At 34.0% G+C, this 23,403-nt stretch overlaps 1 protein-coding gene and 1 long non-coding RNA gene across 3 annotated transcripts in view; one reads left to right on the forward strand and one right to left on the reverse strand.

Moving 5' to 3' along the window:
- Positions 1-8,875, forward strand: part of LOC137639855 (tax1-binding protein 3 homolog) — a 123,307-nt gene extending 114,432 nt beyond the window's left edge. The window contains exon 4 of the mRNA XM_068372115.1: positions 6,264-8,875. Within this exon, the coding sequence (XP_068228216.1) occupies positions 6,264-6,434 (171 nt within the window). The 3' untranslated portion in view covers positions 6,435-8,875. The remainder of the gene's footprint in view (positions 1-6,263) is intronic.
- A 5,338-nt stretch (positions 8,876-14,213) lies between these two features.
- LOC137639856 (uncharacterized) overlaps positions 14,214-23,403 on the reverse strand; it is a 183,128-nt gene continuing 173,938 nt past the window's right edge. For both annotated transcript variants that reach the window (XR_011044278.1, XR_011044277.1), the window contains exons 3-4: positions 20,078-20,161; positions 14,214-14,349 (exon numbers count right to left, since the gene is read on the reverse strand). This is a non-coding gene — a long non-coding RNA (uncharacterized lncRNA). The remainder of the gene's footprint in view (positions 14,350-20,077; positions 20,162-23,403) is intronic.

The following is a 23,403-nucleotide window of genomic DNA, read 5'->3' on the forward strand; positions in this document are numbered from 1 at the left end:
AAACATATGCTTACTGGCGACACAGACCTAGTAGCGCACTCTCACACGCTGACCCCGGGTCGCCTCAGGGCACGTATCCATCCGCCACAGAGGGACCCGACAAGGGAAAATGGAGATGGGGGAACTGCACAAAATTCTTGGTCGATTAGGGAGGAGATCCCAGATACTCCTAAGAAAGTAGTTCGAGGTAAGTACTGTTAGGAAAAATACAAATTACTTAAAATTTTTGATTTTGTTACGTCCCCTATACCTTTTAGAGGGAGGGTGTTGGGTAAGTCTTTAAAAACAACAGGTTTTGTACTTGAGTTTCCTATGTTAAAGACAAGCCACACTGTTAGTTCCACTCACACACAAGCTTCTGCAGGCCGCTATCAGTGCATTACCTCATATCGGCACTTGATTTTAACGAGGGTAGGGTCCCTTCTACTATCTATCACAGATCGAAATAGAGAGGACCCCCGGTCATGACCAAGGCCAGTTAGTGAGGACTTCCTCCCTCCTAAGAGTAAGTCACCCTATAAATAGCGGAGGGTTTGTATCTACGTCGGAACAAATAACAAATTTGTAAGTAATTACTATTTTTCCTAGTACAGTGAACCCTCGCTACTTCGCGGTTCGACAATCGCGGATTCACCACTTCGCGGGGTTTTCCCATAACCCATATATATATACATATCGCGGATTTTCCGGAAAATTCGAAAATACCGCGAAATCTGAAGATAACCAAATACGATATTTTGTTACCTGTAATTCCATTAATACTGTAATTAGTAATATCTGCTCTTACTGATTGTTCATTGCATTACATATGATATATAATTCAGCACAGAAAGAAATAAAACACGAAAAGAGAATGTGATCATACGATAATTCAGTACGTAGTAAAATTAAATCGAACATGAAACGCAAATCAGATGCAGTCATACCATATTAGAATGGTGTGTACTGTAATGGATGTGCTTCTTTTCCATGAATCTTTTGTATGTATACGTACGTAGTACAGTACTGCATCCAATAATATTCTTTGTTGCAAAAATCACATTTCGAATAAGTACTGTACTGTAAGCGTACGAGAGAGAGAGAGAGAAAGAGAGAGAGAGAGAGAGAGAGAGAGGCGTAAAATAGCGTACGTACGTAAATTTTTATTATTATTGTTATTATTATTATTATTGTTGTTGTTGTTAATAAAATTATTATTGTTATTATTATTAATCATTATTATTATTATTATTACTGTACAGTATTATTATCATTATTTATTATTATTACGGTATTGTACTTAATCTACGTACGTTCAGTATGCGCGGGGCATCTTCTATGAGTAACCAACGCACCATGTACTGTAAGACGGGTTGTGATTGGTTCAAGCGCTGATAGATGACGAATCAAAACTCAAGTTTTGTTATCTAGCCTGTGATTGGTGTTTTGCCCGCATCTTCTACCCGCAGCATCACAGTTCTCGCGGGGCTGCATCGTTCACTTTCTCTTTCCGCGTATTGCTGAGTAGACGTTCTTAACTTTGTGAAGTTTAATCTGTGCTGTGTGTGACTGTTTTAAGTTGAACTTTCTGTTAAACCCTACTGTACAATGCCTCCCAAGCCTTCTGCTTCTACTAAGGCTGGTAGTGAGCCTAAACAGCACCGAAAGATGATGACGATTGCTGAGAAGGTGACGCTTCTCGATACTATGTTAAAAGACAGTAGAAGTTACGCGGCCGCAGACCTCGAAGACCTGACGAAATCGGGCAGTGAAGACAGTGAAACACAGGAAGAGTTCCAAGAAAATGTCGAAGAAACGGTCTTAACATTAGAACGGCTTGCCAAGCTCTGCAAGCTTGCGAATGAGGTGAAAGAAATGTCGCAAGAGTGGGACGAGGATATGGTTCGTTCTGTACAATTCTGCACCAAGATCGATGAACACATGGCTCCCTACAGGATGCTCTTGCGAAAGAAGAAGCAGCGGCAGCAACTTCCGATCACAATGCCCTCAGAAGAAATTGAAGAAGTGTCTCAGGAAGAAGTTGAAGAGGTGTCCCAGGAAAAGACACCTCCGTCTGAAGAGACGTAAAATACTATTATTGGCTGCACAGTAGAAGACATCATCAGCTTCATCATCATCATTTCTACTGTGCAGCAAATTCATCGCCATCATCATTCAAGTTTTTCTTGAACTTCTTTTGTGGTGAGTACAGTAACAATCTTTATTTTTTACTTAAACATTTTAATATTTGTGTCTGTTTTATAGTTTAGTACTGTATGCATTAAGTTAAAGGGAAGGTTTTAAAAGCCTATCATATTTTTTTTGTTTAAAATTTACATTTACGTACGTAAAACAATCTCTCTCTCTCTCTCTCTCTCTCTCTCTCTCTCTCTCTCTCTCTCTCTCTCTCTCTCTCTCTCTCTCGTAAATTGTTTTCCTGCTTTGCTACGTACAGTATGTACTGTATGATTTTATATAGATACGGTAAATAATATTTGTAATAACATATTTTGTAAATGCTTTTACTGTAAATATCATTATTTATCACTTTCATCATGCGCGTTAAATGCCTTCTTTGTTCTGAGCGTGGTTGTTTACTGAGCGTACTTTATGACGCCATCGTTTCAGGTGGCGTCATAAAGAAAAACATTTCATTTGGAAGTCCTAAGGAAAATTAAGTAAAACATTGGTAATAACAAAATCAACATACTGTATACATCAATATAATCGATGCAAAAACTAACCTATACATATATGTGTACAGTACACTAAATGAGTTTGTTTCTTCATTATGATCAGAGATAAACGTAAACAAAACATTGGTTGCCATTTTTTATCGTGCTTTTTAGGTGTTTAGGAAACGCATGATATAAAATCGCCTTTAATATTTGTGCCTGTTTTAGTTTAGGGTACTGTAGTACATGCATTAAGTGTTCTGTACATTAAAGGGTAGTTTGTTAACAGTACTACGTACAAGGGAAGGTTTTAAAAGTCCGAATATACATGTTAAATAAATAGGTAAATATGGTGTCAATACTTCGCGGATTTTCACCTATCGCGCCCGCGTCTGGAACCTATCTACCGCGATAAACGAGGGTTCACTGTATACAAACCTGGAGCTATTTATACAAATTGGCCCGCCACCCTGTCCCCCGAGAAGTCCTGCCATAAAGCAAAGTGGTTACTGAGCCGAGAGGTGTGAGTGAGCGGGCAAGCCAGTCTACCTCACCCCCCACCCACTAACTAGTGGATGGGGTAGTTATCCCTCACTAAAATAATTATCATGGCTCGTCTTTCAGCTGCGCCGAAAGTATACCCTATAAATAGCTCCAGGTTTGTGTACTAGGAAAAATAAAAATTACTTACAAATTAGTTATTTTTGGAAGCCCCTTGTTTTAACTTACTGTACAGTATAAATAAACCTAGGCTTTATCTTAAAACCTACAGTATTTTCACAAATTAAAATTCTGAGGCTATTTTTGTATGCCTTAAATCCAGGGGCTCCGGCCTCCTCAGTAATGAAAATCCACGATGGTATCTAATTCCAAAAGAGGCTTGTCTCATCCATATTAAATACTTATTCATGCAAATGCTCCCCCTCGACCAGGGTCTTGAAAATCTAGTTAACGTACTCCTCAGTGCCAGGTCTGTCAGCAGAGGCAGCTTATCCATGAAGGGACACACTCTTAAGGTGGAACCTACTCTGAAATTTATCAAACCAGTCCTTGCTGGGATTAAACTCAGTTGGTTTGGTAGGTACCGTAGGGGGTCCTGGTTCAGGGCCGTCATCACTGCCATCCGTAACACCATACGCAAGATATATAGGAGGTCTTCGGGTTACGGCGGTCTCGAGTTACGAGAATTCCGTTACAAACTGGCTCTCATGAGGTATTTAAAAAATCCTTGCGACTCTATTTTGAGCTACGACATTTAGTTCGTTGATACGACAAACTATTTGCCAACGCTGAGAGCAACTAACGCCACAGAGTAATGTGTTACGCATTATTTTAGCATTAGTTTGCCATCTTTGTTTATGATGCAAATTTTGGTTTTTAGTGCTGCTCATTTTCGGAATAGTGTTGTGCCAATATTTTTGCTGTGCATCATGTCTGTAAATTGCAAGGGAGACTTCTGATTAAATTGTGCAGATCAACCACAGGAATAAAGGTAAGGAATTGTTATGTATATTAATTATTGTGTACTAGTACTGTACAGTATAGGATTCAGTTATATATGTATTTGTATGTATAGGGTATAGTTATTTACATGTATTTGTGTGTATAGGGTACAATAATTTATGAATGGAAAGGATTTTCTCACTTTTTTAAAGTATATTCTACATGTACAGTATGTATATACATATGTACATACAGTATGTTATGTAAATAAATCTGACACACCTTAGGAACAGATCCCATCGTAGCCTGAGGACCTCTTGTTTGTGCTAGGTAAAATATTATTATTATTATTATTATTATTATTATTATTATTATTATTATTATTATTATTATTATTACTTGCTAAGCCACAAACTTAGTTGGAAAAGCAAGATGCTATAAGCCCAGGGCTCCAACAGGGAAAGTATTCCAGTGAGGAATGGAAACAAAGAGACAAAATATTTTAATAAGAGTATCAACATTAAAATGATTATCTCCTATATAAACTATTAAAACTTTAACAAAACTAGAGGAAGAGAAGTAAGATAGAATAGTGTGCCCTAGTGTACCCTCAAGCAAGAGAACTCTAACCCAAGACAGTGGAAGACCATGGTACTGAGGTTATGGCACTACCCAAGATTAGAGAACAATGGTTTGATTTTGGAGTGTCCTCCTAGAAGAGCTGCTTACCATAGCTATAGTCTCTTCTACCCTTACCAAGAGGAAAGTGGCCGTTGGACAATTACAGTGCAGTAACTCCTTAGGTGAAGGAGAATTTTGTATTCTTAGTGTTGTCAGGTGTATGAGGACAGAGGAGAATATATAAAGAATAGGCCAGAGTATTCAGTGTGTGTGTGTGTAGGCAAAGGGAAAATTAACTGTAACTAGAGAGAAGGATCCAATGTACAGTAGTACTGTCTGGCCAGTCAAAAGACTCCATAACTCTAGCCGTAGTATCTCAGTGGGTGGCTGGTGCCCTGGCCAACCTACTACCTGCACTATGTGTCTGAGGGAATTAGACACGGCAATTAAAGTTATGTAAACATAATTTTTACGCATTGATTTAGGTAAACTACATAATAAGAGTAATCTTCACATACAAGACTTCAGTGTTTCCCACTGAGGCTAACATTTTTTCAGTTACAGTACTTTCTTATGATATATCCAAATAATATCAAATCTCAAAGTTTTAATCTGAAACAGTCATCACTAGAATCAAACTACATTAAATTTTGCCTTTACGTAATATTCCACTGTAGTATCAAAAGCGTTTACAACACTTCCAGAAGGCTAAAATCACTGCCAGATCTTTGCCCACACAGTGCCTATAATGTTACAATGCATCCAGAAAGCTAAAATTACTGCCAAAACTTTGCTCAGACAGCAATAATGACTTTAGCCTTACTGGGTTGGTTTCACCCATTTTTTATTAGCTACAGGTGGTACAATTGGCTTCATTAATTCTGGTACACTGCACAGGAAGGGAAGGAGATGCCTGATAATTGTACAGTGTCATAGGGAACGCTTTGTTTAGTAAAAGAGAAACTGTTGGCAATGCTACCTGTAAAACAAAGTCGCTGAACTTGTAAAAGCATGAACAAACACATTTTTATTAATTTTGCTAATTGCTGTTATACAGCACTTAGTAAAATTAATATAAAATGTTTTAGATCATGTGTTTACAACCTCAGCAACTGCAGTGTTGCCAGCACTTATCTTTTGCTAAACAGCATTACCTGCTACAATGTTAAACTGTCAGACATCTCCTTAGCTTCCTATGATTGTAGGGGATTAATGAAGTCAACTGTACCTGATAGTTATTTTAATTTTGGATATTTCTTTACTTGTTGGCCGGAGAGTTAATATTTTATTTGAGAGATTTTATGTTAAGGAACATGAAAAGTGTTTAAATGACTTTTGGTTTTTCCTATTAATAAACAAGAACAATAGAAGTACTAATTTTTTTTGGTTTTTCCTATTAATAAACAAGAACAATTGAAGTACTAAATTTTTTTTTAATTATATGACAATTATGCATTATTGCATAACTTAATAATGCAGTTACTTGAGACACTGAAAGAATAGTATAGGCATTTGGTGGATACATGATACAACTTATGTTGCCAGGTACACGATGGCAGTGCAGCAGCTCGAGCAGGCCTTCGAGTCCATGATAAAATATTACAGTGTAATGGTTATGACTTCACTATGGTAACCCATAAGAAAGCTGTGGATTACATTAAGAAGCATCCAGTCTTAAATCTTCTCGTTGCTAGGAAAGGAGTAACTCATTCATAAGCCCACACTTCTACCATGTTGTTGAATTAATTCTCATGTTTATCATCATTCAGCAATGTACATTCCATTTTATAAGGCTGTGGGTTTTTTTATGTACATAACCAGTCATTCCATATAATCTATTGATTAGTTTATCGGAGAAATTATTTTGTAACTCAAAAAGTTTGTTTCTGTTTCAAAAATATATGTGATTTCAACTTGAATAATTTTATGAACATTAAAAGACCTATATATGGATATTCCTGTATGTGATTTGTTTTTTGTCTGACTCTACTGTAGTTTTAACTTTCAGACCTCTCGTTTTGCCTTTTCCATGTTCAGTATTATAATGTTTCTTATTTAAAAATTTTTGTTTACTTATTGAGCTCTAGATTCTACATAAATATGAATATTTGGGTAAAATATTTTAATGCTTATTAGTAGACCATTTCAGTTTCTGCATTCAAAGTAATGGCCCCAAATATTAGTAAAATTAGAATACAGTATAGTATATTATGATAGAAAGTTAAGGGTACTCTTAAGATGACCATAGAAAATGCATACTCAAAGAAATTATTGTAAAATCTTATATTTTTTATCTAAATGAATAGGGACAGATTTTAAACAGCATTACTGTAAATACAAAATACACAGGTCAGCTGGGAAATCAATACAAGAGCTGATTGACAGAAAGAAATAAAATGTGGATAATATTGAAAATAGATCAGTTTCAGTTGTTGAACATTAATTCTGTAATAATATATTTCACGACTTAAAATAGAGTAGAAATAAATAAAATTTGAAAGTGAGGATGAAAAAGATAAAAGAATTATCAAAACAGTTGACTCTCATAATCATTCAGTGGACACTACACTGTATTAGTTTAAAATGGAAATTTCAGAATGCCTTGTAGTCAAGAGGCTTGCGATTATAATCACAGTAGGGCTGTGCTTTTGAATAGTAACAAATTTTTCATATTAAAGACCAAAACAAATAACTGTCATGTAGATGATTAGTCTTATTTGAAAGAAAGAACTTATTTGATGGTGATATAGAATTCTTTAGATATAATCTTGCCAAAAATAGATTGAAAGAGAATTAATTCTTCCTGATAAAGGAAGCCTGCAGCAAAGAACTAGGGATGGCCTTTGGCAAGTAGAATTGGCCATATGTGCTTATATTTGTGCATGTTTATAGTTCTCCACTGTTTGTAGTTGTACACTGCATGAAGATATACAACTGTTCTGTTAAAATTAATCCATTGGTAATGAATTTGTAGGATCATTCTTTTTTTGGGGGGGCTTGATTATTCTCCTTTTTAGCAGTATCAGAAATATGTAGTTTGTACATGTGGCAGAAATCATTTTCCATGTTTAAGTGTATGTAGTGCATATGTTGTATGTAATGTATGTATGTGCAGAAAAAAATTTAAAACACTTTAAAATGCATTTGTAAAATTCTTAGTATAGTGTATAATGTAATACGAGACTAGTAGTAGTAATACCGATATTGAAAACATAAATGTACAGCATAAGAAATACAAATAATTGTTTGCTGAAATACTAGCCTACCTGCCTTTGCACACCAGGGTATTTACACATCAAGCTGTGGTATGGTACTGTACAGAGAAATTCCATCTTTTTTTTTTCTTTTTTTTTTTTCTTTTGCTTCAGTTATTGGTACAAGATTCCTTGTCATTTCCTCACATTTTTTTTTCTTTTTCAAAAGGCTGACCTAGTCATTTCAGAATTTATAATCTATAATTCTCAAATATTTTTGTGATAACTGCAGGTTACTAATATTTACTTGAAGAGTCTTAATATTTACTCTTCTGCATGCCATCTTGCAATGATTGGAAAAATGCAGACTAATTTTAATATATGGGACATCAAACAAATAATAATCATCTTCCGCCTAATTTAAGTTTTACTATTAGAAGAACCTTTTCTGGTACATTCCATAAAGGGGTTACAACTTGTCTCATGAACAGAGGTGATAGACTCCTACCTAAAATTGTTTTTTAGTTTGTGTAATTTATTATATACTCCTTTTATGTTCATTTCACAGTTTTTATGTCTTACATAGTAAAGAAAAAAAGCCAGAAAATATTTTGAAAAAATCATTAAAAATACTGTATAAAACAGGCAAAGGTTTTTCTACTCGTTAGTTGAAAATTAAGAAACACTTTTTTTTTTTTTTGTAATAAAACATTTAAAATAATTTCATTGCTGTTTAAAGTCTGTCTCCATCTTTGTCAGTGTGTGAGTACTCATCTTTCATCAAAGTTGTTTACTAATTTTAGGAATTTTAATTTTTCTTGATGTAAATTCTCCAGTGTTTAGAAATTCTTGTGACTATTTTTACCTGAAAGATATAAAGCAAGTGTTTTAGTATCATTTGTTGTTTGCATCTAAATACATCACATTTGAGATGTAAATTTCATCATAATTCACTTGATTCAAGTTTCGTTACTTTCATTATCCAATAGAATTTTTCCGTTATTATTTTGTAAAAATAATTCCCTATGGGTATTAATCGTGTTTTTACTTAAAGCGGTATTACTTCCTAACTTATAAATTTATGAGAGGCCTTGATTGCTGGCTCAACTTCTATGGTGTTACTCTTAATATTCTCTGAAATACCAAATTTGGATACAGTTCACAATACGATAACCCTTTAAGCAGAGTTTAGGATATGAAATTGCACAGTAAATTGCAGGCACTTTTGGAAGTTTTTATTATATTACTGCACTGTATTTTTCAATCAGTTAAGAAAAGGCTATAAGTCTTGAATGTATGATGTTATTCAATATTTAAAGAGTTATTTAATATTTGATTATATGTCACTCTAGTAGCAATAGAAGTTCAGATATTGTTGTTACTTATTTATAATGCAGTAGTTTATCCCCTTGGTTATATTGGCCATGACATATGAAGTTGCCAATATTGAACTGATTCTTCATGATAGTTGTATAGTTTAAATATCTTTGTTCTAGAATGCTTGGGGTATTAATGACATACCAATTTTTCCCAGAGTATTATGCAAGGGATTTGTGCAGCTTATGTTATACAGTAATTACACTTGATTTTGTGTACATACCTAACAATAGCTTTTATATCCATAATTGCATCAAAGCCATCCTCATTTCGCCTTTATATCGAGCTTTGGAATTATTAACTACACTAGGCTAGCACTATACAGTACTATAGTTATAAAAAAAAGTGCATATTTTTAAGAGTATTATTTGAAAACATCTTGGTAGAAAATATTTTACTTGAACTTTTTTGTGAATTATCTCACATGAGAAATAGAAAAATAGTAACAAAAGATGTGTATTGGAGATAGAGTTTTTTTTTATAACAGATATGATCCATTTTATTTTTACAGAATTATGTGATGATATTGAATGCACACCTTGAGAAATGATAGCATCTCTCTGTACCTTAAATTTTATGTCAAGATCAACCCATTGTCAGTTTGATTTATTATTCCATTGAGAATATAAAGCTACATGCTCTATAGTACCATTGCATTTTGTAACATATTAAGTACTCCTTATGGTCATGCAGTGGTTTACTGCAGTGCAAATCTCTGAAGTGTTTTACATATTTTCTGTATCTGTGATTATGATTACCAGTATTATAGCAGAGAATATGATCTCTCTCAATGAGGAAGTGCTGAAATATTATTGCACTATATAGGATTGTTTTTTTTTAAATAAATTTTGATATTCTAGGATTTACAGTTATGAGAGGATTATCTTGGTGTTAAGTTATGTTAGATGTATATTAACCTATACAGAACCTATACAGTATTTTAAGTATGAGCTTGAGGTACTGTGTACTTCTAAATTACAGGTAAAACAAAATTAAGTGTCCGATGTATGTGAAACAAACCATCAGAGAGAGAGACCTCAGTTTTGCGTATGTTTACTTTTTGTAACCAATCTGATTCATGAACTGAATGGAAGAATTGTCCTGTGTTTTTCTGTGGTTATTGACTGTGGATATAACCTTGTATGTCAATGAAAATATTTTTGTTGTAAGTACTTTAACCAGTCCACAGAGTTAAAATCCAAGATTTTCATTGGGCTGATCTGAAGAATTTGTTATAGTGTCTTGAAAATTGGATGAAAACCCAGTCAAAGAAACAATATCCATTTTTAAAGTGACCAAAGTTAACAAATGAGAAGTGAAAGACAGAATGCATTAGGGCTGCTGCAAAAAATATGCTTCACCATCCATCATAGGCTATGTAAGGCAAACTCTCAAGCAGTTATCCCTTTCATGGGACTTCGTGTTGCTGTTGAGCTGAGAATAATTGAATAAGTATATTGAGAAAAAATTCATTTGCTGAGAATTTTACAAAAATGTAATTTTCTTTTTAAATATTTATGTTAATAACATGAAATCATCGATACCCAAGATAAAAGAATCATGAATTAAACCATTTACATATATTTAGGAGCTAGAGGTTTTAATGACAGCATTAAGTCCATATTGCAGACAGAGTTCAATAGCTTTTTGGGAATAGAGGCATATACAAGCCAGGGGTTAAAGATCATACCAATTAAGGACAATTTGTCGGGCAGAAACTGAACTGGGATCAGGATGACTTGAGGAGATGGGTCATGGACAAAACCAGGGTTAAGTAAGGATGGAGAAAACTTGAATTTCTGGCACAAAGGATATCAATATCACTAGTTACTATGGAGGGCAATAATAGTATGAGATTATTGGTGACAAGGAAGAGGTATGGGAAATGGATTCTACTTAAGAATAAGACTTGAGTAGGTAGCTTATAAAAGACTAAAAACACTAGACTTAAGGAGTAATCAAGGTTCATGAACTTCAAGATTTACCAGGCTGAGAAAAATGTAATAGCTACAGATGTGACTCAGGATTGTCAAGAAGGAAAATGAAGGTCATATATGACCAAGGATTGGGAGACCATAAGGGAAACCTTGGTTACAGTCACTATTGAGATCTCTTGAGACCATGTAGACAATGAACAGTCAATAGTATGACAGAGCAAACAGGAAATATGAGCACTCCTTCGCCCTAGATGTATTTGGATTCATAAAATTGAGACTATCCTAGTCGAGGTAGGATGGCCTTTTCAACTAGAAAATGGTTTTAAAGTTGGAATGGGTACTAGATGAGAGATTGTAAGATTGGGTAACAGTAGTATGGATTCATGAGGGCGATAGTGACTATGGATGCCATCTTTATAGTAAGGCAGTGACAGGAAAAGACTAGAGGGAAATCAGAAGCTCTTCTGTTCTTTTGTAAATTTAGAGGGCTTATGATAGAATACCAAGAACAGCAATGTCTTGGTGCTTTAGGAAGAAGAAAGTGAAAGTCCTGGAGAAGTTTGTTATAATGATAGATGATTTACAAAAGAACAAGGACAAAAGTAATAACAGCTGTTGGAGAAACAGAAACCTTTGAAGTTTTAAGTGCTGGATTACACCCAGGCTCAGCATTAATAGTCCAGGATTTTTAAGGCCAAAACATCATGAAATCTGACATAACTGGTTCAGAATTTTTTTTTTCTTTTAGATAGAATAATGTGTCTAACATTCTAGAAAAAACATCCCAGCACGGTAAAATCTGGAACTTGAGCAAAGCTAGTGTTTTCTCTAGCAACTGTCTTGTATGCTTATAATTACCGACTATCTTTCGTTGTCTATAATATACATTATTAGCAGTGCCAACGCAGTTGTTTTCCTTTGTAGTGACATGCTATGAGCAAAATTTATTGTACATACCCTTTCCTGCTTAAATTGTAGAGATTTTAATTCATTTTTGAGATTACAATAAAAAAATAATTTATAGAAAGAAAAATTTGTAGGGCTTGTATATATAAAATGAGGTATCTTCTGAAAAAAAATTCTACCTTTTATAAACAAAGAATTAATGCTTTCAATACATCTAGACGGGCTGCCAACGCAAAAGCCCGTGTCCAGCAGTAAGGCTGGGCAATCTATTTACTTACTTACTTACAATACATCTAAACTGATAATAGCACTGAATTTAAATGTCTTTTGATAAAGTAAGGGATACCTCGGAGGAGCAAACATCTGCAACTGTAACAGTCCATCATTTTTCATTAGACCATCATACATTTGTTTAGCTTCAGCAACATCTGGGTATAATTGTGGATCACTATCAATAGGTTCACTTGTGAAGGCATGGGAACATCTAAAGACATGACAAGAATGCAGGAGAGTGCAGTATACAATAACAGATGGCCTCATATTACTCTGGATATGGCTTTTGCCACTTTAGCATATGCCCAACAGCTTGAGGTGCATATATCGGCTGCAGTAGCCATCAGATGGCCAATGCACCCTAAGAAACTCATAATGGTGTGAAGTCCACCAAGTCAAAAGACTACATTCTTTAATAGGTTGCCTACTAGCTATGCATAAATGATACCAAGTGTTTTGAAGTATAAAGTCTGGTCAAATGCAGTGACTGGTGTAACATTATAGCGCTTAGCATGTTCAGTAAAGTAGCATAGTGTACTGAATATGCATTTTGTGTCACTAGAACTCATATAAATTATTGGTAAGAATATGGTGGAGGACTTTCCAGGATGTACTCCCATCATGCAAGAATTGCATAGTGCCTACTCATGAAGTTTGATATGAACTGAATATTAGTGATGTTTGTCAGAGTACATCTAGATTGGATGTGGCATCACTTGCAGCCACAAATTGGATAAGATCATAGTTCAACTGTATTAGAAGCCTATGTTTATCTTCCTGGCCGTATTGTATTTTTATGCTACCTGTGTGTGAAATATCTTGAGAAGTGACATTGATTTTAGGGACTGCCTGGTATGATGTTCTAGTCCCTGGTGTGACTTGGTTCCTGGTGTAACCAATGCAAGGATGCCCATTCTATGGAATGTGTTATGACCATCAAGTGTTCTGGCTTTGTGGTCAACATTATCTGCTGCATACTGAACAAATTCATCCCTATGAGATGGAATATCTGTGCCATGATTAACAGCAGCACTCATTTCAATACGTTTCACATCACTGTATGAAACACAAAATCCATGCTAATGCAAGGAATTAATAAAGAAACGTGATGCAAAGTGGTGATGAAGCTGAATACCTAGAGTCAACTGCAGAGGTGCAAGGATAATGCGGAGTCTAGTTGCTTGTATGGAAGCCTGCCAAATTGATGCAATTTTTACTGCATCTTTGTTGTTAATAATGCCTTCTAGTAATAGCTTCAAACTTTTATGTAGGTACTGTAATGCCTTCTCCACTCTCTGCTCAGTAGCAGCTGGATAGGATGAAAAAGATGTATCCATAGGTTCAATGTCTTCCCTTATAAATCTAGAAGCTGCTTTATTGCTTTGAAACTCCAATAAGATATTCTCAGCTGTGCGTCTCGTTGCTACGTTTTCCTTCCTGTTAATAGTTGTTGTTATAATATTGTCTCCAAAATGCTCTTTCAATTTCCTTTTCATGTGTTTGTTACAATATGGGCCTGCTCCAGATCCCTCAAGGAATTCTGACATTTTGACAATCAAGTCATCATCAGTTTTCTGATCATCATCACTCTCCACGAGATAGTGGATAACTTTCAGGAATACTTCTTTCTGCTCTTCCAATGATGGACGACTACTGCACTTATATTTTGAAGGATGTCTAACTTTCTGCTTCTTCTTTTCTGTATCTGCTGGAATAGAATACAGCGGTGTTTTTCTTTGCCTTTGCTATATTTGTAGGATGACAGTATAAGCAACGACAATTTTGATGTACTGTTTGGCCTGGCTTTACACTGATATCATCATTTATCTGTTGGTTACATAGGTTGATGACTTTAGCTCCCTTTTCTCTTAGTACTGTTGGCTCCCCATTGTTATGTTGTTGACGACACAATGCGCAACTATCATCCGTCATCCTCATCAGATCCTGTAAAAATGAAAATTGTTTTAAAATACTATGCATTGAGAAGTATATAACAGAGAGCATACTGCTAAGTGCATAACAAAAACCAAGTGCTAAGTGCATAACAGAAAGCATAGTGCTGAGCCTATATTAATATTACTGTCAGTGATACATGCAAACTTATATATATCACTTGGATACTGTATTGGATATTCTTATGATTCACACAATGCTTGGAACTTCAAAGTGTAATCTAATCATCTGAAAAGATGAAAAAAACACCAAATATGAGTTTCTTCTACTCAGAGTCACAACCAGCAATGTCATTTGTCCGTCCTAGCCTAAAATGAGTGAAATCGAAAACATGAATTTTAATAATTTTCCCATATTTTCTTGGACTGGGACTTTTAATATGTTGCTAGTATTGCTTGACTGTAAACGAATCAGGAAAGATTTCTTCTGTATTATTTTTGTGCCCAAAAAACTAAAATGCCTTGACTATAAGCCCACTTTTATTTGTGTTGGTCTTGAGTGTTTAGCGAAGGCATCAGAAATGAAGAGTTGTGGGAGTTTCTATATGCAGATGATTTGGTGACTACTGCTGAAAATGAGGAAAATTTGCAGAGAAGGGTGGTAGAGTGGCAGGAGACTTTGGAAAGGGGTGGTTTGAGGGTAAATGTGATAAGACTGAAGCTATGGTGAGCAGTAAGGAAGGTAGGGACAGGATAGCCATACATGAAAGTAGAGTAGTAGTTATAAAACAGGTAGAACAATTTAGATACCTGGGATCTACAGTACTGTACTTTAAATCAGGAGAGAGGATGTGAGGCTTTAGTTGAGAATTGGATAAAAGCAGTATGGAGAGTGGAAGGAGGTAGCAGGGGTGGTATGTGATACAAAAAATGCCAATCAAGGTAAAAGTCAAGATCTATAACACAGTAATAAGACCAGTGTTAATGTATGGATCAGAAAATTGTGTTTAAAGACGAAAAGAGAAAGCAAAGCTTGAGAGAACAGAGATAAGAATGCTAAGGTGGATTATGGGAATATCACTGTTTAAAAGATTGGAAAATTATAGAATGAGAAGAATGGCAGGAGTAGTAAAGAGTACCGAAATGGTCTGGGCACGTGTTAAGGATGGATGGTGGGGAGGGAGTGAGGAAGGCTTCGGAGGAACTTGTTAGCGGGAGGCAGATAAGTAGATGGCGAGATAAGATGAAGGATGATATGGACAGAAGAGTTTGTTGGAAGAGGATCCCTTTGACAGTAGGCATTGGAGATGGTGCATCAAACAACCGACCCCTTGTGTAGGGATAATGGTGAGTCGGAAGACGACAATACCTACAGAGCTTTTTGGGCTCTAAGAATAGAATTCAAGAGATTTGGATCACTTAACACATTAGTATGAATACAATCATGAAAGTCTACAAGGGAATAGCTATCTCCTTGAAAATTTGAGTAAGACCATGGATAAAATGTTATAGAGGAAAAAGTCACTCCAAAATAAAGCAGGTTCTTCTTGACCAGTCTAAGGACAGTATGAATTAAGATCATAGGTTTTATTAAAGAAAAAAGGTAAACTTCCTCACTATTGGAGGACCTAAAGGTTAATACCTTCCACATAAGGAAGACGACTGCTTGCCACACCAATGAAAAAGGTAGATGCTAGGAATTAAAGTTCATACATTAAGAACATAACTAGATTATTTATATAGGTGAACCAGACAGACAAAATAGATGGTGAGGATACCTTCCTAAGTCTCTTTGTCCACTCTTACAACTTTCAGCATTTAAATTTTGTGTATAGATCAGGAAGGTTAACAACCTACTGCAGCTTAGATTCTCTCAAGATGGATGGAGATATATAGGTAAAGAATCTGGCACTGGGGACAGGTAGGACATATAGAACCAAGGTTTAACTGGGAAAAAGTCATGCAGTTGCACTACAATGTAAAAGCCAAAAGAAGCTGAACAGCAAGATGGAAGAAAGGAAAAGGGAATGGTGATACAGTATGGGCTGAAGGGATACTGCAAGGAAGGACCCTGTAAGTAATGCAGATACTCTAAAGATCACAAAAACGAACCTGTCAAAGTTCTTTTTAACAGTCCTTGAAGCTGGCCGAGGTCACTATAGACAAGGCTTAATCTTGTAAGAGGTTTATTTGTTGTGCAAAATAAAATTTCAAGCACTTTAGTTTTGCTATTGTAAGTCAATACATACAGTACCTTTATTTTTCTGTGAGTAGCTTCTAAACCTTCCAGTTAGCATTCAAGATACTATCTTTTCAGTTGAGTCTGTTATAAAATATAAACCTAGCAAAACAGGACTTCATATGGTGGTATATCTTATCAGAATTGAAGGCAACACTATTTTCTATAAATAAGTTATTTGAAACAATGTGCTTTTAAATATTCAGATAGTCTCTATCCAAGGTTTTATTAAAGTAGCACGGAAATAGTGTTGAATTATGCATTTTTAAGGTATTGAAGGTTAAAAATAATAGCCATTCAGTGTACAGATGAGTATTGTAAGTTAGCAAGTACTGTGATAAGTCAACATCTGAATACAGTATTCACTTTATTATTTGTGGCACTTAGATTATTACATGTATTCTGCAGTGGAATGCCTCACATAAAAGAAAAGTTATTACTGTATAGAAAATTTTGCATTACCACTGTGTTCTGCATGGGAAAATATTGCTTCTTGAATTTTTACTGGTTAGTTGTAACGATGAGTCAGCTATTGGTATCATATTTCATTTGTAATGCCACATAACATGTAATCAAGATGTTAAATAAAATACCCATGTATTAAATGCATTTTGGATAGATGAAAATTGTACATGCTTTATAACAGAATCACATACAGTATTTGATTAATGTGTATTTTATCCACTTTGAAGCTACTTTGATATAGAACATTTGTGGAGGTAAAAAAAATTTGTAGCTTATAGAATTATTTTTTCTTACCGATACCAAAAAAATCTCTGATTTTATAATGAATAAGATAATTTATGAAAATGTACATTGGTAACGGAATTTTTGTGTTCTATCATAAATAAATACACGAGCGTACTGTATTTTGTTAAAGATAGTGCGCAACACACTTCTAGCATTACTAATAGACCTAATAGACTTCTTTAGTCTTTGGAAAAGTCTTGCTCTACAGAAGTAGCTATATGATGTATAGTAACTCATATTCTACTGATTATGTGTCAATACAGCTTCCAGTATCGGTAGTATTGCTTTGTATATGGGAATATTTGGTAAGAAGGCTCTTAACTTAAATGTGATGTCAAAGCACTCCACTGTAATTGTTATGCTTGTAATCTACATGGTAGCTTCAAACAGACAATAAGCTTTTTTTAAGAAAAGAAAAAAAAATATATGGAAGATTCTGTTAATTTAGTACTGTATTCAGAAAAATATAAGTCCCAGTGAATTAGAAAACTTTCCATGCACCATCACTTCTGAATCATTAATATTTTTGGCACCTACGTAACATCTTTGAACTGAAATGAGTATAAGTCATGTTGCTCATTTATGATAGTTGACAATGTTATAATTGGGTTTTTATCATAGTACAGTGTTAGTAATTTACTGTATCTCCCCTTCAGATAAATGATGACTAATTTTGCTTTTAGTAGATTTTTTTGTGGCCTATAGTCATAATTCCATATCCTGGTAGTTTATTGCTCATCTGAATTCTACATGCGTGTAGAATTCCCTTAGACTGGAGATTTATGGCAATAGAGTAATATGAAATTTGAAAAAAAGCATTATAATTCCTAATACTGGACATACATCTCTCAAACACTGTACCAATTCGGTACTTCGGTGTTCGGTAAATTTGACAATTCTTTGTACTTAAAGAAACAGGCTTTAATGTTGAGGTTTGAATGGTTAGTATGGATATAAAAAAAATAGTTTTTGATTGTAGCAAAGGATTTTTGTATGCTTGGTAGTAACATGTGCACTATCGGAGAAAGATAGAACTGACTTAAGTATATTGGTATGTATAGAGTCAAGAACTTGTCTGTGTTTTTATCATTTTCAGTGTATAGAATTTAATAACATATTTTCATTATATCTTATTTGTGTTCTTTTCCTGCCATAAAAACTTGGCCATCATTTTTCAAATATTCAAATAATCTTGTGTAATGGCAAAAGGTGTACTGTCCTGCATATTAGAGATTCTTAATTACAACTACCAGAATAAGTTACAGTAAGTAAAAATTGAATAATAGCTACAAAGATATTCAATGGCATCGAGGGTACAGGAATGAGTTATTACTGTACTAGTAATATTTTATTCAATAATATTGAATAATAGGAAAGATTGCTCTAATAATTTATTAAAGCATTAAGTATGTCTGTGTTTATTTGCATGCCAATCTAGAAAAAACAATATATTACTGTATCACAGAAAACCATTATATCTCGCATCTCATGACAAATTAACCAATAACATTGAGAGTGTAGTTTAAGTCTCACGCCAGTTATGTATAGAGGTTATCAGGATTGGAATGCATGTGAAGAAGGAACATATTAGCTGCCATCAAACATGGGTATTTCAAATACTAGATGAAATTTACTAAATCATAATTATTTTTAGAATTTTGAGTAAACATTCTTTTCAGAATTAAGAGCATTTCACCTAAATTTTATGAGTAAAATTTATTAAAAGAGAGTGTTAAATATACCAAGAGAAGTTTATCAATTCTACTAGTGCAATTTATATAAGTACAGCAGTAGTATTTTGTTTTAGTCCGACAGCTTTTCTTTTTTAAATGTAGTTAAAATTTTCTCTGTAATGGACAATTGAAATTTGTTAATATTTTTTGTATAGAACTTTAAATCATCAAGATACATTAGATTTACAAATGATTTTCTAATTAGACGTTTGATTTTATGATTACTGTAGAGTTAAAATAGATGCAAATTGTGATAGATTTTTTCATATAAATAATTGTACTGTACAGTATGTAATGCACTACAAATTTATTTGTGAAATATGTTTTTGCAATAAACTTTTATAACTAAATTAATTGAGGCCCAATCTCAATATGCCATCATTCAAAATGAATACCAATAGGAATAAACGTTCTTTACTTACATACTCATAGCAATTTTAATATGAAAATTATTTATTTTTATTAGTAAATGTGGGAAGCAATGTTAAACCATTGTTGAATATATTAACTTTTAAATATGTAGTGTTGACTGCAGAAGTTGAAATACAGTACTTTGAATACTTTCACTGAATATTCAAAAATTGGTGTCTTGTAACTAAAAATAATGCTCTCACTTTCCATCATCACATTCAGTAGTAAACTTGAAGAAAGGTCACATACAGTACTATACACATGGATAACTTTAGCAGGTTAATTCTGCTACTCTGATCATAATAGCTAAGCAGTCAGAAATTTGCCATAACTATTACTTTTCATTAAAAGTTTCCAATATTAGAGTATACAGTACACAATTTCAGAATATTAATTATCAAAAATTCTTGAATATTGAATCATTAAGAGGAAAAATAATTTTAGTTATCTTAGTGGAAAATGTCTATACAGTGTATTTACGTGTGGTTTTTACAATGGGAATTTAAATATTTCTTGAAAAAAAAAAGTTCTTAGAAGGCTCTTTTACCCATATTGAATGTTTAAAAAAGTAAAACTGTTGATTTTTTCTTCTAGTTTTTTTGATTTTAGGGTTTTGTGATGAGAAAGTAACCAGAGAAACACTGTACCTGCTGGAGATTAAGCTACAAATGCTGAAGTGTGCTGGGATGTCTTACTTCATCATTGTAGTGAAGAGAAAGATGGACATATTTCTGAAAAATATAAAATGTTATAAATGCTCTGATAGTACAGTAGATGACTAAATTTTAAGATTTTCAAAAGCAACAAGAAAGTGTTCTCTGTAACTTCTTAAGTTCTGCATCAATTTGATGCTCCAAAAATGCTCAAAACCTTAATTGGTGGTGATAATAGTTCAGTGCTTATCAGTATTAAATGCCTTTAAAAATACATAACTAGTTTTTTTTTTTTTTTTTTTTTTTTTTGTAGTAGTAGTAGCCAATTGTAATTCTTTAATAATGCAAATCTTAGATGTGAAGTTTTCTTGTGCTGAAATATCTTTAATATGTTATACACAGTATGATATACATATACTGTACATTGTAAGTACAGAATATCACTTATCATAAAGAAAACTCAATGAGGGTTTCAAGAAAAGCAATATCAAAGTGTATATGGTAAAATGTCCCTTAGTTTTAAGACTTTGTTAACATCAAGTTGTACTGTATATTTTTATACATTTTTAAATCATACTCTTATATTCTGAAAGGTATCTGAACAGAATGTCATGAAAAAGTTTCTTTTCTGAACCCTCTGAGGAACTGATGATGCACTTTGGCATCAGCCGTTCATGTAATCATAAGAGCTGTATAGAAAATGTATTGAGCTTTCTAATGGCATTTTCAGTCTTTCTATCCTTATTCTTTAGTTAGTTATACTACAAAAGTCAATATAAGTAGGTTGACACATGACATCATTGCTCCATGGCCTAAAGTCATGAGCCCGACAGCGATTTTGTCACAGCTCATATCACCCAGAATCACCAGAGGGTTAAAGAGGAAGCCTATTATGCAGTGCTGTTAAGGTTAACAAGATAATTACCAGTTCAAGAATTATTTTGTTAGTGGAACATTATTATCTGAAAACATTAAAACCTGCGTCTTTCCTCTTGGAATAATTTAACACAGAACTAATTTTGCTGTAAAAATGCAATTTTTGCCAGTTAGGTAATGTATTTCAAAGTACTTTTACATTTTTCCTAGTAAAAAACATGAGAATGTGAAATGATGTGTGTAATGCTTATACCTGTTGCTATATATAAATTACCATTCTCATGGCTCAATCGATGATATTGATACAGTAATGAACAAGGGCTTGCAAAACCTCTTTACTGCTTAAAGTTGTTCCCAGCTTATGTGATTACATTGAGGTATGTTGCATCCATGAGAAAAAAAATTTGATCACTATAACCATCTTCTGTCACAATTTCCACAGACGATCAATTGCACAATGGCCAGTTAGCCTTATGACCCTTCCTTACACATTATAACTAAATTTTCTTGTATACTTTGTGGTAGTGCCAGATTTTGATTAAACTATGGTCAATAATTTAGTTCCAAATTATGGAGGTTTTAATCTGTACTTTTTGGGAATTGTAATAACATGTACTTTTGAGGAATTGTAAAACTTTATTGAAAATGGCTGATGTACCAGAAATCATAAGAAATTGCATTTTGGAAATTGTAATAATCCGTACTTTTGAATTGTAATCTTTAATTGAAAATGGCTGTGTGATGTGCCAGAAATCATGATAAGAAATTTCATAACTTAGTGTGGTTGTAGGCAGTGGGATCTTGCAGCATCTAAAAGACAAAAAGCAGATACAGTATTCGGTTTTTTCTTGAAATATTAGTGGTAACTTCAGAATGGTTGTTTTGGAGCAGTGACTTTCATAAACTTCAACACTTGGGCAACATCAGTGTTTATTGCAAAGGATGCATGCCTCTAATGGCTCTCACAACTTGACCAATATGCAACTTCCTCAGGCAGTCCTACTGGTGACTGTTTAACACCAACAGAAAATTTGTTGATATTAGTAGCTCAGAAAGAAATAGACAGCAAACATCAAGCCTGACATTTTGAGTATATGCTAGTGACAATAATGTTTGAGCTACACTTGTCAGTAAACTACTAAAGACAGAGAAAAAAGTCACAGTGCACATGAAATCAAATAATTTGGGAAGACACACATACAGTTGATGCCATAAAAGTCTGGGAAACCTCTTCCATAATATAAAAAATGATACAGAAATAATTACAATAATTTGGAAACCCCTATGGACATGCTTTATATTACAATATAAAATTTCCATAGATTAATTTGAGTAAAGTCTTCACTTTTAATACCTCAGCTCCAGGAATGAATAAAATTTCTTTGAGATGATACAACCCTGAAGAACACCCTTAGCACAGTCATCTTACAGCTGACTTTCCTTTAATTCTTCATAAGTGTAATCTAATATTTATCTAGATCATCTTCAGCTTACCATAAATTTAACAAGAGGGAAATACTGTACTCTATTTAGTTTTGGCTGTTACATCACCAGCACTAAAATAAATACTGTAACCCAAGAGGAGGCGTGTATGCATGGAATCTAGGCCATTAAGTCCAGCGTTGGTTAGGAGTCCATTAAAGACCAAGTTGTAAACTCTTGGAAAACCCTGCAGTAAAGGTTATAGGTATATGGTTTCAGTTCAAAGTATCATTTGAAGAGAGACAAAGCAGAACATAAGCCAAGCAAGCCCATCCAATCACTGCAGTGTCCAACCATAGCAGTAACCTCTCCAGTAAACAGCTTAAACTCACAGTGCCAGGGCGAGATCGATCTGCTGCCATGCAAATGCAAGGCAAACGTGTTATCACTACACTATGAAGTTCCAATTAAAAGAGGTTGGACATTAAGGAAGGGAAAGAGGAATAAAGAGGTGCAGCTAAGCTCAGATGGGATGCTACAATTATTCTTTAGTAATGTCTACAGAACACTGCATGTGTTGCACTGGCATTACTACTCACCTACTCAAAGAGGTTAGAAATGTAAGGGTTCATTAAAAGAATGATGTATTTGGATTCTTCCCGTCTATTAGATAAAGTAGATAATCCGTGGGGCTACTATTCCGGTACTAGGACCTTAAATACTATTTGAGATTGATGTAAGTCTTGAACCATATTGGAGATTTGTTTATTATTAGAAATTATGCCAATGAAACCATCTATGTAACAATTACTGTAGGCCTATGATCAGATCAAATGTAGTTTTTCCTATCAATGATTATGAGCATTCTTCAAAGTTGATCTTAAATGGATGCAAAATTTATTATTTGATATGAAAATATTAAATAAAAAACCAAACCATTATTGGTTTATAGCTTTCTTAAACCCAAAGAGAGCTCCCCATTAAAAGAATTTTATCTTCAAATTGGTAAGATGTTTGCATGA

This window comes from Palaemon carinicauda, chromosome 4, assembly GCF_036898095.1.
Source record: "Palaemon carinicauda isolate YSFRI2023 chromosome 4, ASM3689809v2, whole genome shotgun sequence".
In the NCBI taxonomy this organism is placed as follows: domain Eukaryota; kingdom Metazoa; phylum Arthropoda; class Malacostraca; order Decapoda; family Palaemonidae; genus Palaemon; species Palaemon carinicauda.